The sequence below is a fragment of the Lycorma delicatula genome, chromosome 4, assembly GCF_047948215.1.
Source record: "Lycorma delicatula isolate Av1 chromosome 4, ASM4794821v1, whole genome shotgun sequence".
NCBI classification, from domain to species: domain Eukaryota; kingdom Metazoa; phylum Arthropoda; class Insecta; order Hemiptera; family Fulgoridae; genus Lycorma; species Lycorma delicatula.
The window spans coordinates 204770251-204790489 of NC_134458.1; the positions used below are offsets into that span (position 1 = coordinate 204770251).

A 20239-nucleotide genomic window follows, 5' to 3' on the forward strand; every position below is an offset into this window, starting at 1 on the left:
AATTACTGGCAAAAAAGAAAAGCTGAAAAACAACAAATCAGCAAGAAAAGAAAGAACTTGCCAAAAAAAAAAGAACTAAAGTGATCCATTATGGTCTTAGAAGTAAAAAAAAAGGTTAAGTCAGATAATAATTTGCTCCTCTTAAAGTTTTATTTAAAGTACAGATTACTTTAAATGATTATAACTTCAATCAATTATTTTCTTTAAGGTTATAATAATAAAATAAAAACATCACTGATTCTTACTATAAAATCTATAAAAAGCAACAATATTAACCAGCAGCTAAAGACCAATAGATATACATTTCTAATTAAAGTTACATTTTTGTTACCTATACTTGAAAGTAATGAAACATTCTAAAAAAACTAAACTCAATCCACACAAAGTAATAAGTCCTACAAAAAATTCCCCACAAATTGTAAAAGAATAAATGCTATTAATTGATGCAATATCTCTGGCTTAAGCGTTTTAGTATTGAAGATGACATTCATAGTGGGTAATGAATTAAGCTACAAAAATTGTTGTGTTTATAAAATTTGCTTCAGTTTTAAAGCAGAAATAATTTTTTTTTTTTTTTGTCTTCAGTCATTTGACTGGTTTGATGCAGCTCTCCAAGATTCCCTATCTAGTGCTAGTCGTTTCATTTCAGTATACCCTCTACATCCTACATCCCTAACAATTTGTTTTACATATTCCAAACGTGGCCTGCCTACACAATTTTTTCCTTCTACCTGTCCTTCCAATATTAAAGCGACTATTCCAGGATGCCTTAGTATGTGGCCTATAAGTCTGTCTCTTCTTTTAACTATATTTTTCCAAATGCTTCTTTCTTCATCTATTTGTCACAATACCTCTTCATTTGTCACTTTATCCACCCATCTGATTTTTAACATTCTCCTATAGCACCACATTTCAAAAGCTTCTAATCTTTTCTTCTCAGGTACTCCAATTATCCAAGTTTCACTTCCATATAAAGCGACACTTCAAACATATACTTTCAAAAATCTTTTCCTGACATTTAAATTAATTTTTGATGTACACAAATTATATTTCTTACTGAAGGCTCGTTTCGCTTGTGCTATTCAGCATTTTATATCGCTCCTGCTTCGTCCATCTTTAGTAATTCTACTTCCCAAATAACAAAATTCTTCTACTTCCATAATCTTTTCTCCTCCTATTTTCATATTCAGTGGTCCATCTTTGTTATTTCTACTACATTTCATTACTTTTGTTTTCTTCTTGTTTATTTTCATGCGATAGTTCTTGCGTAGAACATCATCTATGCCGTTCATTGTTTCTTCTAAATCCTTTTTATTCTCGGCTAGAATTACTATATCATCAGCAAATCGTAGCATCTTTATATTTTCACCTTGTACTGTTACTCCGAATCTAAATTGTTCTTTAACATCATTAACTGCTAGATCTATGTAAAGATTAAAAAGTAACGGAGATAGGGAACATCCTTGTCAGACTCCCTTTCTTATTACGGCTTCTTTCTTATGTTCTTCAATTATTACTGTTGCTGTTTGGTTCCAGTTAATATTAGCAATCGTTCTTCTATCTCTGTATTAAAATCTAATTTTTTTAAAATGCTGAACATTTTATTTCAGTCTACATTATCGATTGCTTTTTCTATGTCTATAAATGCTAAGTATGTTGGTTTGTTTTCTTTAATCTTCCTTCTAATATTAATCTGAGGCCTCAAATTCCTTCCCTTTTCTGTACACTTTTTGTGAAACCAAACTGGTCTTCTCCTAACACTTCTTCCACTCTCCTCTCAATTCTTCTGTACAGAATTCTAGTTAAGATTTTTGATGCATGGCTATTAAGCAAATTGTTCTGTATTCTTCACATTGATCTGCTCATGCTTTCTTTGGTATCACGACTAAAACACTTTTTTTGAAGTCTGACGGAAATTCCCCTTTTTCATAAATATTACACACCAGTTTGTATAATCTATCAATCGCTTCCTCGCCTGCACTACGCAGTAATTCTACAGCTATTCCGTCTATTCCAGGAACCTTTCTGCCATTTAAATCTTTTAATGCTCTCTTAAATTCAGATCTCAGTATTGTTTCTACCATTTCATCCTCCTCAACTTCCTCTTCTTCCTCTATAAAACCATTTTCTAATTCATTTCCTCCGTATAACTCTTCAATATATTCCACCCATCTATCGTCTTTACCTTTCGTATTATATATTGGTGTACCATCTTTGTTTAACACATTATTAGATTTTAATTTATGTACCCCAAAATTTTCCTTAACTTTCCTGTATGCTCCGTCTATTTTACCAATGTTCATTTCTCTTTCCACTTCTGAACACTTTTCTTTAATCCACTTCTTTCGCCAGTTTGCACTTCCTGTTTATAGAATTTCTTAATTGCCGATAGTTCCTTTTACTTTCTTCATCACTAGCATTCTTATATTTTCTACGCTCATCCATCAGCTGCAATATATCGTCTGAAACCCAAGGTTTTCTACTAGTTCTCTTTATTCCGCCTAAGTTTGCTTCTGCTGATTTAAGAATTTCCTTTTTAACATTCTCCCATTCTTCTTCTACATTTTCTACCTTATCTTTTTTACTCAGACCTCTTGCGATGTCCTCCTCAAAAATCTTCTTTACCTCCTCTTCCTCAAGCTTCTCTAAATTCCACCGATTCATCTGACACCTTTTCTTCAGGTTTTTAAACCCCAATCTACATTTCATTATCACCCAATTATGGTCACTATCAATGTCTGCTCCAGGGTAAGTTTTGCAGTCAACGAGTTGATTTCTAAATCTTTGCTTAACCATGATATAATCTATCTGATACCTTGCAGTATCGCTTGGCTTTTTCCAAGTGTATATTCTTCTATTATGATTTTTAAATTGGGTGTTGGTAATTACTAAATTATACTTCATGCAAAACTCTATAAGTCGGTCCCCTCTTTCATTCCTTTTGCCCAGCCCGTATTCACCCACTATATTTCCTTCCTTGCCTTTTCCAATGCTTGCATTCCAATCTCCAACTATTATTAAATTTTCATCTCCTTTTACGTGTTTAATTGCTTCATCAATCTCTTCATATACACACTCTACCTCATCATCATCATGGGCGCTTGTAGGCATATAGATGTTAACAATCGTTGTCGGTTTAGGTTTTGATTTTATCCTTATTACAACGATTCTATCACTATGCGTTTTGAAGTACTCTACTCTCTTCCCTATCTTCTTGTTCATTATGAACCCTACTCCTGCCTGCCCATTATTTGAAGCGCAGAAATAGTTAGAAATTTTTAAGTAACTTCTGTACTGACAATCGTGTATTTATATGACAATGCAGTTCACCATGAACTCATTCCTGACAGGCAGACGATGAACAAGGAAATGTATATTGGTATCCTTTATCATTTATATGAAGCAGTAAGAAGTAAGCACAATGAAAAATATATATAACTGATTTTTAAAAAAATATTTTTTATTTTTTTTTTATTTTTAAAAATATAGAACTGATTTTTTATGACAATGCACTGGCACAGCCATCCATTCTTATCAAAGAGTACCTGGCATAACACAGTGTAACAACTCTGGAGCACACAACATACTCTCCTGATTTGGCACCTACTGCATTCTTCTTGTTTCCTCATTTGAAAAATGCTCTGAAGGAAAAAGATACAAAAATGATGATGTAACAGGGCTAATGTGATGAAGTAACTGGGTAGATCTCACTCAAAATGGGTTTCAGAATGCTTCCAACAACTCAATAAACAGCAAAATTGTGCAGTTTTGGCATACATTTCCTAAAGGAAATGTATGCCAAAACTTTTTCATGTAAGCAATTTAACAAAAAAAAGAACTTCCAAGCACTTGTTCAACCTACTTTTTAGAATGCCAAATTGTTTAGGACAAAAAAGCCATTAATAAGATTTTGAAAATACTATTAAAGTAGAGCAACATAAATACATATTTAAATGCATAACCAAAATTACGTATATACAATCAAGGAGAGATGTACAGTTTAATGCATAACTACGTTGTAATTAAATGATGTAGTGTAAAGAGACACCCACTAACGACTGAATTTTTAAAAATCTAAATAACACAATCCTATCTTTAAATTAGATTCTACCTCTTAAAATTAATAGTACTTTGTTGAAAAAATACATTTATTTAAAAAGGCAAATGTATTATATTTACAAATCAACAATATAAAACAATTAGTTTGTACTGTTACATGAAATAAATTAACATTCAAATAAAGGTCTAATTGATCTCCAGAATTTGAAAAGTATTCCAATTTCAGCTGCAATATACCCAAAATAATGCCATTCTGTTTGCCTGCTTCAAATCAATAATGCAAAGCCAAATAACATATTCACAAGTAGAACAAGATATACAGTTACATGGCATTTTACAAAAGATAGTAACAGTTTAAAAATAGTAATTATATTAATGTTTTATATTATATACTAATTATATTACAGAGTCATTAACAAGAAATATTTTACTTGCAGTTAAAATTTAAAAAAATATTATACATCAAATTGAAATATTTCAAATTTTGGGCAAATCTATGCTTTATAAACTTCAATTATATATTAAATATATTTAATAAATAACCAAAATATATGAATGTGTTATATAATTATATGATTTTATATATGATTGAGGTACTCTTTTGGAGTTTCCCCTCAAAATTAAAAAAAGTTTTTTTTAACAGTATCATACATATCAACATAACCTAACCCCAAATGTAATATACACTCACTTTGCTTGCTAACCTTTTCTAATTAACATTAAATATGCAGATTACATACAACAATGATGTAATCTTTAATGATGGGAAATGGAGATTGTTGAATTCTAATTTATGTGAATATCTATTGTGTCACAGACATACGGATGAGGAAGATTTGTTCAATTTAAAACTTCCAATATATTAGTGAGTTTCATCCTGTAATATAATTATCTTTTGTAAAATAAGTATTGTATTGAGTTATTATTAGTTATTATTTAAAAAATACATGAATTTTTAATTATACTCTTGTTTCTCCAAAATAATTATATCTAATCATTAAAATACAGGTTCCTTTCAAGAAGATGCCGATCTGTATTTAGTCAGTTGTTGTAATTAGTTAGTTGTAAGATGGCGCCACTAAAAGGAGAAAATAAAATTATAATTAACTTTATATAATAAATAAATATAATTATTAATATAATCTAAACAAACTTAACCTACACTCGCTTCACTTACTAACCTTGACTAGCAAGCATAGGTTAAGTTTGGTTCGATTATATTTATACTTTTAGATTTATTATAAAAATTTATATATATATATATTCCCCCCCAAAAAACACTTAATTTTTTAAGCAATCTGCCAAAAATTGATGTATTTTTAACATTCAATAAGAATGAGGTGGGAATATGCATGTTTCAAAATAAAAAATAAAAATTGGTACTTTTCATTTCTCCCCCCCAAAAGTTTTATGTTTTTCACTTTGAGATAACTGAAAATAGCAAGAAATATTGATATTAACGATAACCAGGTTGGAGAAATAACCCAATATAACCATTTATATTTATTTACTTTATAGATATAATCTAACAAAACTTAACCTATGCTTTCTAACCTTACTAACTAACAGTAATTTTGAATATTTAAATAATAAATTCGGTAATTATTGCAATTATTTAAGAATGAGGTGGGAATATGCATGTTTCAAAATAAAAAATAAAAATTGGTACTTTTCATTTCTCCCCCCCAAAAGTTTTATGTTTTTCACTTTGAGATAACTAAAAATAGCAAGAAATATTGATATTAACGATAACCAGGTTGGAGAAATAACCCAATATAACCATTTATATTTATTTACTTTATAGATATAATCTAACAAAACTTAACCTATGCTTTCTAACCTTACTAACTAACAGTAATTTTGAATATTTAAATAATTCTGTAATTATTGCAATTATTTAAATAATCAAAACATTACTGAATTAGTCGATGTTAGCGAGTGAAGCGAGCATAGGTTTGCTTAGATTAATAAGTTTTTAATAAATTCAGTAATTACTGCAATTATTTATTATTGAAATAATCAAAACATTACTGTTAGTCAAGGTTAGCAATCGAAGCGAGCTTAGGTTAATTTTGGTTGATTATATTTAATTATATATCATATATTTAGTTATTTATATAAATTTATTATACAGTGCACCTTCAATTTACACAGGTTCCAGAAAATTTCTGCGTAAATTGAGACTCACATTTAATGCAGCAATACAGGTTAGGTTCTTGTTAAGTTATACAGTAAATGATAAACGTAAATTAGTGTACTCAAAAAATACTGTACTTTATTTTACTATTTTATTATTACAGTATCAATGAATTATTTTAATGCAGAAATGCAGATTAGGTTCTTGTTATTACTGTATTCACAAAAATACTGTACTTAACTATTTTATTATTACAGTATTATTGTATTATTTTAATGATATTACAGTACAATGTATTAAAAAAAATGTACTATTGTATTTATTTTCTCTTTTCAGTGGCACTATCTAACAACCAATTACAACTAACTATAGATTGGCTGCAGGCATATTCTATAAAAGTACCAAATACATGCACTTTTAATTAACTTGTATTATGCAATATCAATCAGTGGGGGAAAATTCAAAAAAAGTGCCCCCGATTGAAATTGATTTTGTTCATAACTAAAGTTTCTTTGCAACTACACAGATTAATTCAAAATGAAGTAACATCAATCTCAGTGGATACATTCAAAACACAATCAATGAAGAATACAATTATCAGATATACAACAGATTTTGTATTTAAGGTTACACAATTATTAACCCAAAATTTAATAGCCAGAAATATTAAAGACTTAAAACAATTATACAGTACATTATATAAAATAAATATATATTAATTTTTATGTAATGTAGATAGTACTCATATACGTTACATAAAAATTGCAGACTCAAAAGAGTTACAGAGACAACATGGCCAAGAGTTTGGACCTGTCATTAAATAGTGTCATTTTTTCATAATGCCATGCAACAAGCCTTGTGCATTTGTATGCGATTTAAATCATGTAACAAATTTAAAAAAAAATTTAAACAAAAATCAACATTCAGCTCTGGATAAAAAAAATACTTTATTTCAATCAATTTATAATTTTACACATTTTTTTTGAGTAAGACAAGACATTCAGTCAACTGATTCATTCAAAAAAACACCTTGAATTCCACATCTTTGTAACACTTCCTCTATAGGTAACTGTTTTTGTGTACTAGTACATTCCGATCTCCCACACTCCCAAAGTAAATTACATTTTTCATTATACAAATTATAAAAACCATTGACTTTTATAACGCTTGAGCTAATGCAATCTTTATGAAACTTCCTTTTACAATTTTTATAGCACTGCATCACTGAATCACTATCCTTTATAACTTTTCTACATATTGGACAAGGGCCCACACTAAATGATGGATACTTGATATTCTGTCTCATATAACATTTGTTAGGAGGCATGATTGATTATATTTTTATTTATCCAGGTTTTTAATTATTTATTTATTTTTAATTTAAATAGAAAACATTTGTGTACTGTATTTTTGTGTGTGTGAGAGAGAGTGTGACTGTGTGAGTGTATATGTAATATAATACATAAAAAGAAAATGTTGACACTTACTAACAATACAAACAGGTCTCAAAAACAGTTGGTCAACAATAACAAGTGCCCAAAATATTTATATTTTTGATATTTTTACTAAATAATAATTATTTGAGGAAATAAAATTATTATAAACATATAATTAAGAAAAAATAAAAAATAAATAAATATATCATTATTACATTAAAAAAAAAATATTTGTTGTCTCCTATAAAACTATAAAATAAAATACACACAGTTCTTATTCTTCTATAACTACATGGGATTTAAAAATAAAAATTTCATCCCAAACATATGCACTTTTTTCAAAATTTTGTTATATGAATATTACTGAAGTAGTACAATATAATTTCAAGCGATTTTATTATTTTTTATTAACATAACATATATATTCTCAACTATAATTGAAATATTATGGTATCCAGTAATATGTAACTAACCACTATTAAACTTTGTGTTTTTTTCCTTTTTCTCAGCCAATAGTAGAAGTACAATTGCTGTTATCAGAACTATGAAAGCAGTATTGTTACCAATATTATGCAGATTTAAGTAATATTAAATATTTCTTACTGTTTTAAACTCTAGATTCCAGAGGCCTTGATTTTAATTGATTATAAATAATTTAGAAAAATTAAGAATTTTTAAAAAGTTAAAAAAGACTTTCAAATTTAAAAAAAAATTAGGCAGTGTTTTAAGGAGATTTCCTGAATATCAAATCACTAACTTTTATATGATGATATATATCTCTGAAATTACAATTTGAAATGTAGTGGTTTTCTGAACCATAACTAATATTGAAATGTAAGAATTGTTGTGAATTCTGTTTGTTGAAATTAAATAGCTAAATGTAGTTATAATGAACATGTTTCTTATTATTATTATTAATCAATTATTACTATTATATTTTTTATTAACTGTAATTACTAATTTCAATCGGATTAATATTACTGTCAGATCCAATCTGTGACTAATTTTTTCATCGGCAAAATACCACACACACAAAAGACAAATGCAATGATAATCACAGTTGGAGAACTCATTACCTATTCATGTCACTAATGTAATTATACTGCCAGAAGAATATTTTTAATAATTTAAAATTAACAAAATAAATTCTGAAGAGTGGAGTATTGCAATCGATATTCCACTCATGAATTTCTGTAAAATTTCAATATGTTTATATCAACTAATATGAATTTAAATATATAAAGGAATTTTACTTTAATACCTTCGATGTATTAGGAACATCTTTTTTTTTCAGAAATTATATTTCTTTTCAACTAAGATTATTAAAAAGTGGCATTAAAAATTTTCCAATTTAAGGCAAATCTCAGAAATTAATATTACTTTTTATTGGTTTAGTGCTGCAGATGCCATTTTTTTTATATATAATACAAAAGTTAATTGTACACAGGTTGAAGGGTGTTTATCCAGAACTTTACTTTCCTATTCATACAGTCGGTGGATTCACTAGTATTGACCATATACCAGCAATTTTATTTCCTATCAGTAATATAACAACTATATACTTAGTGGCAGTTATGTGGGATCATGTTGTTTTTAAAGAATTAAATAAATGCATAAATAAACATCATTCTACAAACATTACTAATAGTTAAAAAAGAATTATTTAAATATTTAATAAAACATTTTTTGTTTTATCATATTTCAAACCCTTAACAGGTTGCATCATATTATTTCAAACTTTTGTGAATTAGAATTCCATAAATGATGATCCAAGTATAATCTTTAACTTTACAAAGTCAAGATATATATAATAATAATTAGAGAAAATAAAATTTTGAGTAATTTTGTCTGAAGTAAATTTTTCATAACAAGTGGTATGAAATGACAGCACCAGGCTGAAACTGGATACAATAGCTAGTTAATTTTAAATGTAATGACAGGTACAGGTAAATTTAGTTCATGTATATTGAGATGCAATTGAACTCTGATTAACAGATCAGGAAACATAAAAAAATTAAAATACTCAGTTTGAAAATTTTGAAGCAATATAAAATATATTTATGTACTAAACAATAAAAATCTTACATAAAAATATAAAACGAATAAAAAAAAAATAATAACTTTTAAAAAAACCTGCTCTTAAAAGTTACAAAATAATACATTTTTAATTCTTTAAATATTGACTCTAAAAGTTCATCTTCAGATTAAAAACAACTACCAATAACTTACTTTACTAATCCCTAATTTTCTGCAACTTATAAAGAAATCTGAATTCAAATAAATTAATTAGTATTATTTTTAGTTTTTTTAAGTTTTTTTTTTATTATTGTTACTTATAGCTTTTATATTTTTTTAAAAAGTTTATTCTATTTTTTCTTTTTAATTTTATTTTTATTTAAAACATGAATAAGGCAATAGAAAATTCTAACCATTATATGACATTTTCATCTTTTATTTTTAAACCTGCATCTTGATATAAATACAAAAATCTGATGTGGGCACAACATGACTTTTCTTTCCTATTAAATTACATATACACATTTTTTTGCTGCACTTCATTTAAATTTATTTCATTTGAAAGTGAGATATGTTCCTCCAATTCTTTAATAAAATGTACAGTTACACAATTGCTGAAATATTAGTTTTTATTAACATCAAATATTTATACAATTATTATCTTACCTGATATATCAAGATAGAGTAAAAGTCTCTTTAACATTAAGACTAAGAGAGGTTGATGAATATTAAATGACTGGCAACAAAAAACAAATAAATGAAATGATGATCAACTATGACTTAGGAAGAATATTGTCCAACAAATCAGAGGAGTAATGAACTAAAAGATGTTTTAGATCTTTTATCAAAGATGATAAAAGCAATATTTTTTTGCAATTTATTAAAGATCGGGGATGTATACCTCAGTGTATATGAGTATGTTGTTCTTGGGAAGTCTATTTTTCAGTCACTCTTTAGTTAACTTTAATGTAAAAATTAAACAGAAATTCCAGAATAATTAAATAAAATTGAACAGAAATTAAACTAGAAAATCCAAAATAATACGATTCTAAACTATAATTTTCAATTAATATTAAATAATCGGTTGTTTCACCAAATCTATTACATATACACATATGCAATAATGCCTATTAAATTACACATACACATTTTTAAAAGTACATAAAATTTTATTTCACTAATAACTTCTGATTTTTTTCATTTATCTTTGTTTTGTTATTATTGAATAATTATTTATTGTAAAACTTTTTTTACAATCACGGGTTAAATCAATATATTTAAATTTAAAAAAAAAAAGTCTAAAAAAATAAATTAAAAACGTTAAAAGAAAAAAAAAGGAGATGAAGTCTGATTCAAACCTCTTCCCCTTCAAAGATCCCAATATTTTATTTATTAAAATTTCATTTGGCTATAACTCTGAAACCAATGAAAATAAGTACCACTTATCTTTCAAAAGCTCTCAATGAGGGCTTATTATTTCATTTAAGAAAAACTTCAAAATCCAAATTATTTTGGATTTCGATTGAAAATCAAAATTTTTCACGATCATAATAGTTCCTTTACTTTGTACAAGGAAGTAAAAAGGAAAAGAGAGAATATGTAAATATATTATTTTTTATCTAAAAAAATATTCATTAATTTTTGCTTGAAAATAGTTTGAATTTTAAAATTAAATAACAAGCAATTATAACATAATTTTTTTATAATTCAATAATAAGCAATGATGGTATTTTTTATAATTAATTCATGCAATGTAATTTTAAAATATTTTCTTTTAGATTAGAAATTTTTTTTACCAAAACAAGCTTAGTTTGTAAACATAAAAAAAAATGAATCAAAATGAATTCATCCATTTTTTTTAGAAGTCAGTTAAAGAAAAAATTTATTTCAATAAATAAATTTACTATCATATGTTTATAATAAACAAAAGTAATAATATCTTGCCATATGTTTTAATTATGAACTTCCATTCATCAATACACATTCACACACAACACAAAAATGTACATTTAAAAAATTATTAAATTTATTTAAAAAAAAAAATCACAAAAATGTTTAAACATAAATATTAAATAATATATAAACAAACAAAAAACACACACACACACACACGCACACGCACACGCACACACACACACACACACACACACACACACACACACACACACACACTTCACATTAAAACATGTCAATACAATACATTTTTTAAGAATTGGTTCACTTCCTTAAATTACATTCTCTATTGATAATCACAACACACAAAAAAAATTTTAAATAAAAATCTGGATAAATGAAAACATATTTCATATAAATGGATACTGTACAGAAAGGGGTAAAAGTCCAAGATATAAGTGTACCACCATGTCCTGTGTGTGATGAAGTTATTAAAGACAATGATATGACAATAAGATGTCAAAGTAAGTGTAAAAGGTTATTTCATACAAGATGTGTTGGTTCAAGATCATTAAAGTTAATTGGATTTTATTTTTATACTGATAAAGTGAAATGGTCATGTAAACGAAAGGATTGTGTAGAAGAGGAAAGTAAAGAATTAATTCAAGTAGGTACAGTAATAAAACCTGAAAGACTATCAAAGGAAAAATTAAGACTTTTATTAGAGAAATTAGTTTCTAATAGAGTACAGAGTAGTCACTAGATTTGTATACATATATATTTTTATTTTGTGAAATGTGTTTTGAAATAAACTGCTTTTATTCAGAACTATTCAATTAATACGATTAAATAACATAGGATGGCTAAAGTAAAAAATATTAAGTCACCCAAAAATGCTTTGGGCAGAAAATATTTGCTAATTTCTTTGATTAGAAAATTGCATTTTATTTTTGTGGCAGCAGTGATATATTTTGCTTGAGCAATAACAGGAAGGTATATAGATGGGTCAAAAAAAATCTGGCTTTTTTTAAGTTTTATGCCTTGAGGAAAAATTATATGCTTATAATTATATGATTGTAAATTATATGCAAAAAAAATTTGGTCTTTTGGAATTCCCCCCTCACAAAAAAAAACACTTTTTTTTAACCAATCTGTCAAAAATTGATGTATTTTTAACATCCAATAAGAATTAGGAGGGAATATGCATGTTTCAAAATAAAAAATAAAAACTGGTACTTTTCATTTCCCCCCCCCCAAAAGTTTTATGTTTTTCACTTTGAGATAACTGAAAATAGCAAAAAATATTGATATTAACGATAACCAGGTTGGAGAAATAACCCAATAAAACCACTTATATTTATTTACTTTATAGATATAATCTAACAAAACTTAACCTATGCTTTCTAACCTTACTAACTAACAGTAATATTTTGAATATTTAAATAATAAATTCGGTAATTATTGCAATTATTTAAATAATCAAAACATTACTGAATTAGTCGATGTTAGCGAGTGAAGCGAGCATAGGTTTGCTTAGATTAATAAGTTTTTAATAAATTCAGTAATTACTGCAATTATTTATTATTGAAATAATCAAAACATTACTGTTAGTTAGTCAAGGTTAGCAATCGAAGCGAACTTAGGTTAAGTTTTGGTTGATTGTATTTATGAATTATATCTATATTTATACGTAATAGCAATATTGCTTAGTTTTAATATGTAAAATCTGTTAATATGGAGAATGTTTGAAATGACTGGGGAAATTGGCATGTTACTGTAATATCAATATTTCCTGCTATTTTGGAACATGCATATTACCACCTAATTCTTATTGGATATTAAAAATACATTGATTTTTGGCTATTGATAATTGGTTAAAAAACTGTATTTTTTAGGGAGGAATTGCTAAAAGATACAAAATTATTTTTATTCCAATGCTCCCAAGTTCAAAAAATAGATTTTGTTAGACTGACATTTGTATGTATGTGTGTATGGATGTTGGCCTGTATTTTGTATTATACCTCTGATCCTAAAAAAGAATGTATTAAAAGTTTTTGGAAAAAGGGGTGTAGGTGTTTTGGTAGAAACTAAATTTCAAATCTGTACAGGGGAAGTTTAGCAAAACATTTTGCTTAATGCAACATTTGCATCACTTATAATGATGGATGAAGTGACCTCAATCAGTAATTTAGTATATCTACATTGTAGCTACAGAAATATTTTGACTACTAAAATGAGTTACCTTTTCCTTTTTCCTGCATATGTACTGTATAATTCATTTAATAGTGATTTAATTATAACTTCAAAACACATTCATGATAGAGGAAAAGGCACACATTATCCTGGCGGTTAAAGAATGGTCAAACTAATAAGGACATTGCCCAAGAATTAGTTGTAGGTCATTCGACAATAAATTTTAAAACAAATTCTATGAAATCAAAAATATTATGACCTAGCCAACATAATGATGTAGACCAAGCGCTGTTAAAATTGTTTAAATACCAGAGGGCTAGTGATATCCTTATTACAGCTCTACATTGCAAACTAAGGCGAATGATTTTTCTGAAAAATTTGGAAAACCATGTGAAATAACTTCAGCTTGCATACAACAGTTCCGTCAGTGTTCCGATATTGTGTCTGGGAGAATAAGTGGCAAGGCTACAGCAGCTCCAACCGGTGTGTCAGAAAAAAAATGGCTAGAAGCCATTTGGCCAAAATTAAAAGAGGGCTATTCGGATGAAAAATATCTATAATGCTGATGAATCCAGTCTTTTTTTAAACTGACTCCAGAAAGAACCCTTCGGTTTAAAGGTGAAATGTGTTCAGGGGGAAAATTATCAAAAGAAAACTAACAGTACTAATTGCTACACACATGACTGGAACTGATAAAAAAAAACTTCTAGTTATAGGGAAAAGTGCTTAAACCCCGATGCTTTAAAAATTTGAAATTGCTTCCTGTAATGTACAAAAGTAATAAGAAAGCTTGGATGACAAGTGATATCTTCATGTCTTTGTTACAAAAATGGGACCATGAATTAAAGACTGAAAATGACAAATACTGCTGCTCATTGACAACTGTCAGACTCGTCTACATGTTGAAAATCTTTCGTGTATAAAGTTAGTGCTCTTACTGCCAAAAAAAACAGCAGTCTTACAGCTCTTAGATCAAGGTGTGATCAAGTCTGTAAAAGTCCACTACAATAAAACACCTAATTTTACAAATGATGCAGGATTTAGATCAAAAAAAGGAAATAAAATAACTATTCTGGATGCAACAATTATGTTAGAAAGATCATGGAATGAGGTTTCTCTGCTGACTGTAAAAAAATTGTAAAAATTTCGATATGCAAGATTTTTATCACAGGCAGGTGAAGTTACTGATGTTGCATGCAAAGAAGAATCTTTAGCAGTATGGGGCAACAGTCTGCAAAACCTATTATTGTCAAATGCACTGTTTGAAAAGGTTGACAAAAATTTAGAAACACATGAAACTGTAACAGATGATGATGTAGTGACTTCAATACTAGCAGAAATAGACGGGGATGTAGGTAATGACAATGAAGGTAACGATAGCAATAACAATGAAGACATCAACCCGCCACATCTTCCAGAGGTTTTAGCGGCAATGAAATCCATTTGCCAGTTTCTCAGTTTTGCAGAGAAGAAACAGAGTATTTGTTTTGGTTAGAAAAGAACAATCAAAAAACATATTATAGCATGAAATGTTTGAAACAGCAAAATAAGACATTTTGCAGAAAAAGTAATTTTTACGATTTCTCTATTTTCTTTTACACTACCATACTTCTATTTATTATAGCACATTTTTGTTTTTTTATATTATTTTATTACGGAAATAAATTATTATTTTTAATGAATATTATTTTACTATATTACAGTACCCGTGTAGATGGCATATAAAAGTAGTACCACTAAGCCACCTAAACATCGGTTTATTGTGACTATCAGTTATAATGACCTAAAATTGTCACTTCCTTGGAGGTTACTATAAACTATAGTTATTGTATTTTTTTTTTTTTAACTAGATTTTCCTTCAAAAAAGGAGTTAATGGGAGTTTTTTTATCTATATTTTCTATCAATAGGCTTAAAATTATTATAAAATTTTTTCGCACAACCCAGTCCACTGGTCTGTGGTAGCTAAAAATATTTTTTTTTTATTTTTAAAAGATTTTTAAAAACTAAAAATATTTTTTAGTATAGTCGTTTTGATGGCTCTTACAATAGTATTTCTTGAAAAAAAATTACAAAAAGGCTAAAAAAAGGGCTGTATCTTTATATTTTTAAAATAATTTTAAAAATCTTTTTTAAAATTTATTATCACCACTTAGGGATTATTTTCTTAAAAATTAATGGTACTTGTTTATCGTGCTACCAACATTTTGATGTAACGTCTTTAAATTTCATGAGAAAATGATTAACAACTTTTATTTAAGGTAGAAGTACATTTATTAATAAAAAATAAAAATTACAAAACACTTTAGATTATCTTGACTCCATGAACTGACAAATAAACATAATTATATTATTGGCAAATAATCAAATAATCAACATAACCTACGCTTGCTTCACTCACTAACCTTATCTAATTAATGTTATGCATATTTTACGCTGTTTAATGTTAATTAGATGAGGTAAGTGAGCGAAGTGAGTGTATATTATGTTTGATTAAATTATGTTGATATATGTACGATTCATCAGTACAAAGAGTCACCATAATCTAATCAAACAACCGATGCTTGCTAACAAACATATTTTTTTGTTTAATACATTGTAATAATACGTTTAATATGTTGTTTTTTGACAAAGAAGTTGGATAAAAAAAGTGGCAGTGTGATAACAAACAATTTCCAAATTAATTTTACCCAATTGCTGAATATGTGAGACCTTAAATGGGAAAAAGATTTCTTTGAATTTAAAATTTTTAATGCACACAACGTATTTTGTTAGACAATAGTCACTAAAATAAAAATCCTCCCCTGATGGGAAGCGCCCCAATTTATAAAAAAATTAATTTTCCAGTTTATTTATAAAATCAATTTTAGTGAATATTTTACCCATTAAAAAACCCCTAATACATGAGCACCCAAATTTTCAAAAATTCAAAAATATTTTTTTTTAATTATGATACTAGTATAAAAATTTTAGTTATTGCAATATTTTGTTGAACATAATGGCTTCAAAAATTACAATTAAAAGATTTAAATGCCAGCAATTTATTTTTAAAAGGTTTTTTATTTTCAATTCAATCATTTTACGCTCTATTTTTACCATTATGATAAAATAAGTCCTTTTTTACCAAAAACCATAACTAAAATTACAAATTTTTTCTTCACATTTATATGTAAAAATCTATTTCAAATTTTATGATACACAGTTATATAAATAAATACGGAAAAACTGATTATTTCTATACTTTGAAGGACTTAATGAAAGTTGTATAGTGGGACTGCTGTTTTCGGTTCTTGTTCTTTTACGGACATGTTTCCCATAAAAAAAGGATGATGCATGAGTTCGATCGTTTGTATGTGCTCACATTTTTATTTTAGCTGCTACTTGTTAGAGTGGACCACATGGTGCGCCAGGTGGCTGTGTGCAGCACATGAACGATTCATTTGTTGGACAATTTTTTACTTATTCAACGATTCATTTGTTTGAACTTCTTTATACGACTGATTTATCTAAAATTATACTTGTGTTTTGGGATAAACAAAAAAATTGTGGTTAGAGCTGTAAAAAAAAAATCAAAATTCCAGAAACAGCTAAAAATGTTCCAGAAATTGGAAAAAAATTTAACAAAATCATGTGTAATGAAACATAAACCATGTAACATTTTTGCAGTGGGCCTTTTACTTAGCACACAATAACTAAAAGTACAAGTAAATACAGAATGACTTTTGTTGGTATGTCAATACCTACTTGTATCGTCAATTAATGCAGTAATTCATCTAAGATTTTCTCAAATTTGTTAAAACATTAGCAATTGCTGACATGCAACAATTTTATATATCACTGGATGCAAAAGAATTAGATACAAGCGTTGAAATAGAAAAAAGTATTGGATTTGTGACAAAAAAAAAGTTCTAAAAAAGCACAAAAAAGTGATAAATGTGAACTTATTCTTTTCAATGACAATAGAGACCAAACATGTTTAAAAAAACATTATAAAAACAAATCTTCTTATAGAAGATATAAATATTAACAGCTTTTAACTGGCTTTTCTCACCAGTAGCTCAAAAAAGTTTTTAGAAATTAAATGCAGTAATAGTGAAACAAATATTAAAATAATTTAGATCTGGAATTATTTTACTCCTAGAACAATGCCAAGCTTAATCCATACAAGTTTAAATAACATCAAATGGGGAAATTATTATTATTAATTTAATGTTATAAATATAAATTTAAGAGCTAATACTAATGAAAAACTTGAATTGCACATGGATGAAGAGAAAATAAACAATTCTGAAGAAATAACAATTACAATATAATTAAATTAATATTAAATATATAATTATTAAACCTGGAAATTTTTACATCTATCTTTAATATAACACAATTAACCTTTTAATATAACACAATTAACCTAAACTATTAATCACTCTTAAAATAAATTGAAAATCAAAAGGCATTTAAAAATAAAATTAAAAATATACTTACAGAAAAATGTGTAGTAATAAAATGAACCCACACTTCAGCACATGAAATGTAATGAGTAGTATGACTTAATTTACTGATAAACTTCCATACTTCATTTAGTACTTGTAGTGGTTGTTCAGTTTCGGCAACACTAAGACAATGGCCTAGACTTCTGAAGAGTAAATACTGTGGAAATCCTGAAATATATACCTTTAGTCAGTTACCTTAATTACTATACTATGTGACTTTTTTTTTATAAATGCTAATTTTTTTCTTCAAATGATCAGTTTGTGTTCCTAGATTTCAGTGTCTAGTTATTACTGAGAAGCAGTGAACTTCAGAAGAGTTCACTTTAAAGTCGAATAAACCTGTATAATACTTTTGCATAGTTAGTGTGTGTTTCTTTAATTGTACAAAAGATACTTTTAAAGTAAAGACTGTTGGGAAATTTCTCTCCTTAAGGTTGGCGAAGCTGTGTCATTCATGGCCAAGCTAGTAATGTACACTCTAAATTGTTGTCTGTAAGTTATCGTGTTGTAGTATCTTTGAGTACATGTGAGTTATTACGTTATAAAATGAATACGAAAATTGATGTTGCCACCAACTGTGAAATACGTGGTCATATGTTTTTTAAACCATCAAAATGCTAAGCCAGCAGAAATTCATAGGCAATTAGTTGCTGTATACGGTGATAATGTAATGAATGAAAGAAACGTATGAAAATGGTGTGAAAGGATTAGAAATAACAGAATTAATGTGCATGATGAATATTTGGCCCACGATAATCCCCAAGGACTTGAAACGTGTCTATGATGAAATCAGAAAAGATCGTTGCTAAATGATTTCCAACCTGGCCTTTCTTTTTTCTGATGTTTCAAGAGCTGTTATTGGTCGCATTGTTCATGACCATTTAGGCTTCAGAAAGGTTTGTGCACATTGAGTGCCGGACGTCAACGGAATGTCCCAAAAAAATACAAATGGGATCTCTTTTGGAATTTTTGATGCACTTCACAGAAAAAGGTGATGAGTTCCTTAATTCAATCGTTACTGGTGATTAAACATGGATTTATAAGTCAGAGAAAAAAACGGCCGTCAAGTGAAAGGTGTCATCCTCAATCACCAAGGTCAAGTCACAGCCATTTGGATGCAAACTGGTGGCCACAGTCTTTTGGGATTGGTTTGGCAAACAGTCATACTGCTACAGTCATTCCACATGGAATGACTGTATATGCAGAACTCTATGTAAGTTATGGCGTGTCATTCAAAATTGGCAACGTGGGTGGCTGACAGATGGCATTGTTCTGCTACACGATAATGCACGTCCACATGTAGTGAGTCCAACACGTGATTTACTGAGAACATTTGGATGGGAAATGTATGATCATCACCAAACAGTCTGAACTTAGCTCCTTCTGATTACCATTTGTTTGGGAAATTGAAAGAATTTTGGAGAGGTAAGCAATTTGCGAGTGATGATGAACTAATAATCAGTGGCTAAATGGACTGGTGGCAGACTGCAACAAGGATATATTGAAGCTGGTGTCTTAATTGATGTGATCATTATATAGAGAAGTAGTATAAGGTGTATAGTTTAAGAGAAATAAAAAATATTTATAAAGTTTTCAGAATAAGTTTTTTACAATGAAACTGTCTTTAGAGATAACCTCTTGTATAAATTATTTTTATCATGTAAAAGGAATGTTTTAAATTTATTTTTACCATTAAAATTGAGTAACTAAAGAATGAATATCTTAGAAGAGGTTTGTATGTTATGTATATAAATACTATTAAAATAGTTATTTAGATTAATTTAATGAGGAACAGTTGCAAGACATTAAAGATAAGAGAGGTTGCATTCTTGATGTACAAAGATAAAACAAGAATACAAATAATTTTCTTAGAAACAAAAAACAAAAATAGTCAATATTTAGGCAGTGGAAAGCAGAAGAAACCTCTAAATAAAATAAAAGTTTGATAATTAAGATAATTTTATTTTTTACTAAGATAATGTTGAGCTTACATGAAAAAATTATTTAGAAAACTAAT

At 27.7% G+C, this 20239-nt stretch overlaps 1 protein-coding gene across 2 annotated transcripts in view; it reads right to left on the bottom strand.

Annotated features, from left to right (window-relative positions):
• The window catches only part of LOC142324230 (VPS35 endosomal protein-sorting factor-like), a 97252-nt gene that overhangs the window by 42309 nt on the left and 34704 nt on the right, over positions 1–20239 (bottom strand). For both annotated transcript variants that reach the window (XM_075365062.1, XM_075365063.1), the window contains exon 11: positions 18215–18390. In XM_075365062.1, coding sequence (XP_075221177.1) covers positions 18215–18390 — 176 coding nt within the window. The remainder of the gene's footprint in view (positions 1–18214; positions 18391–20239) is intronic.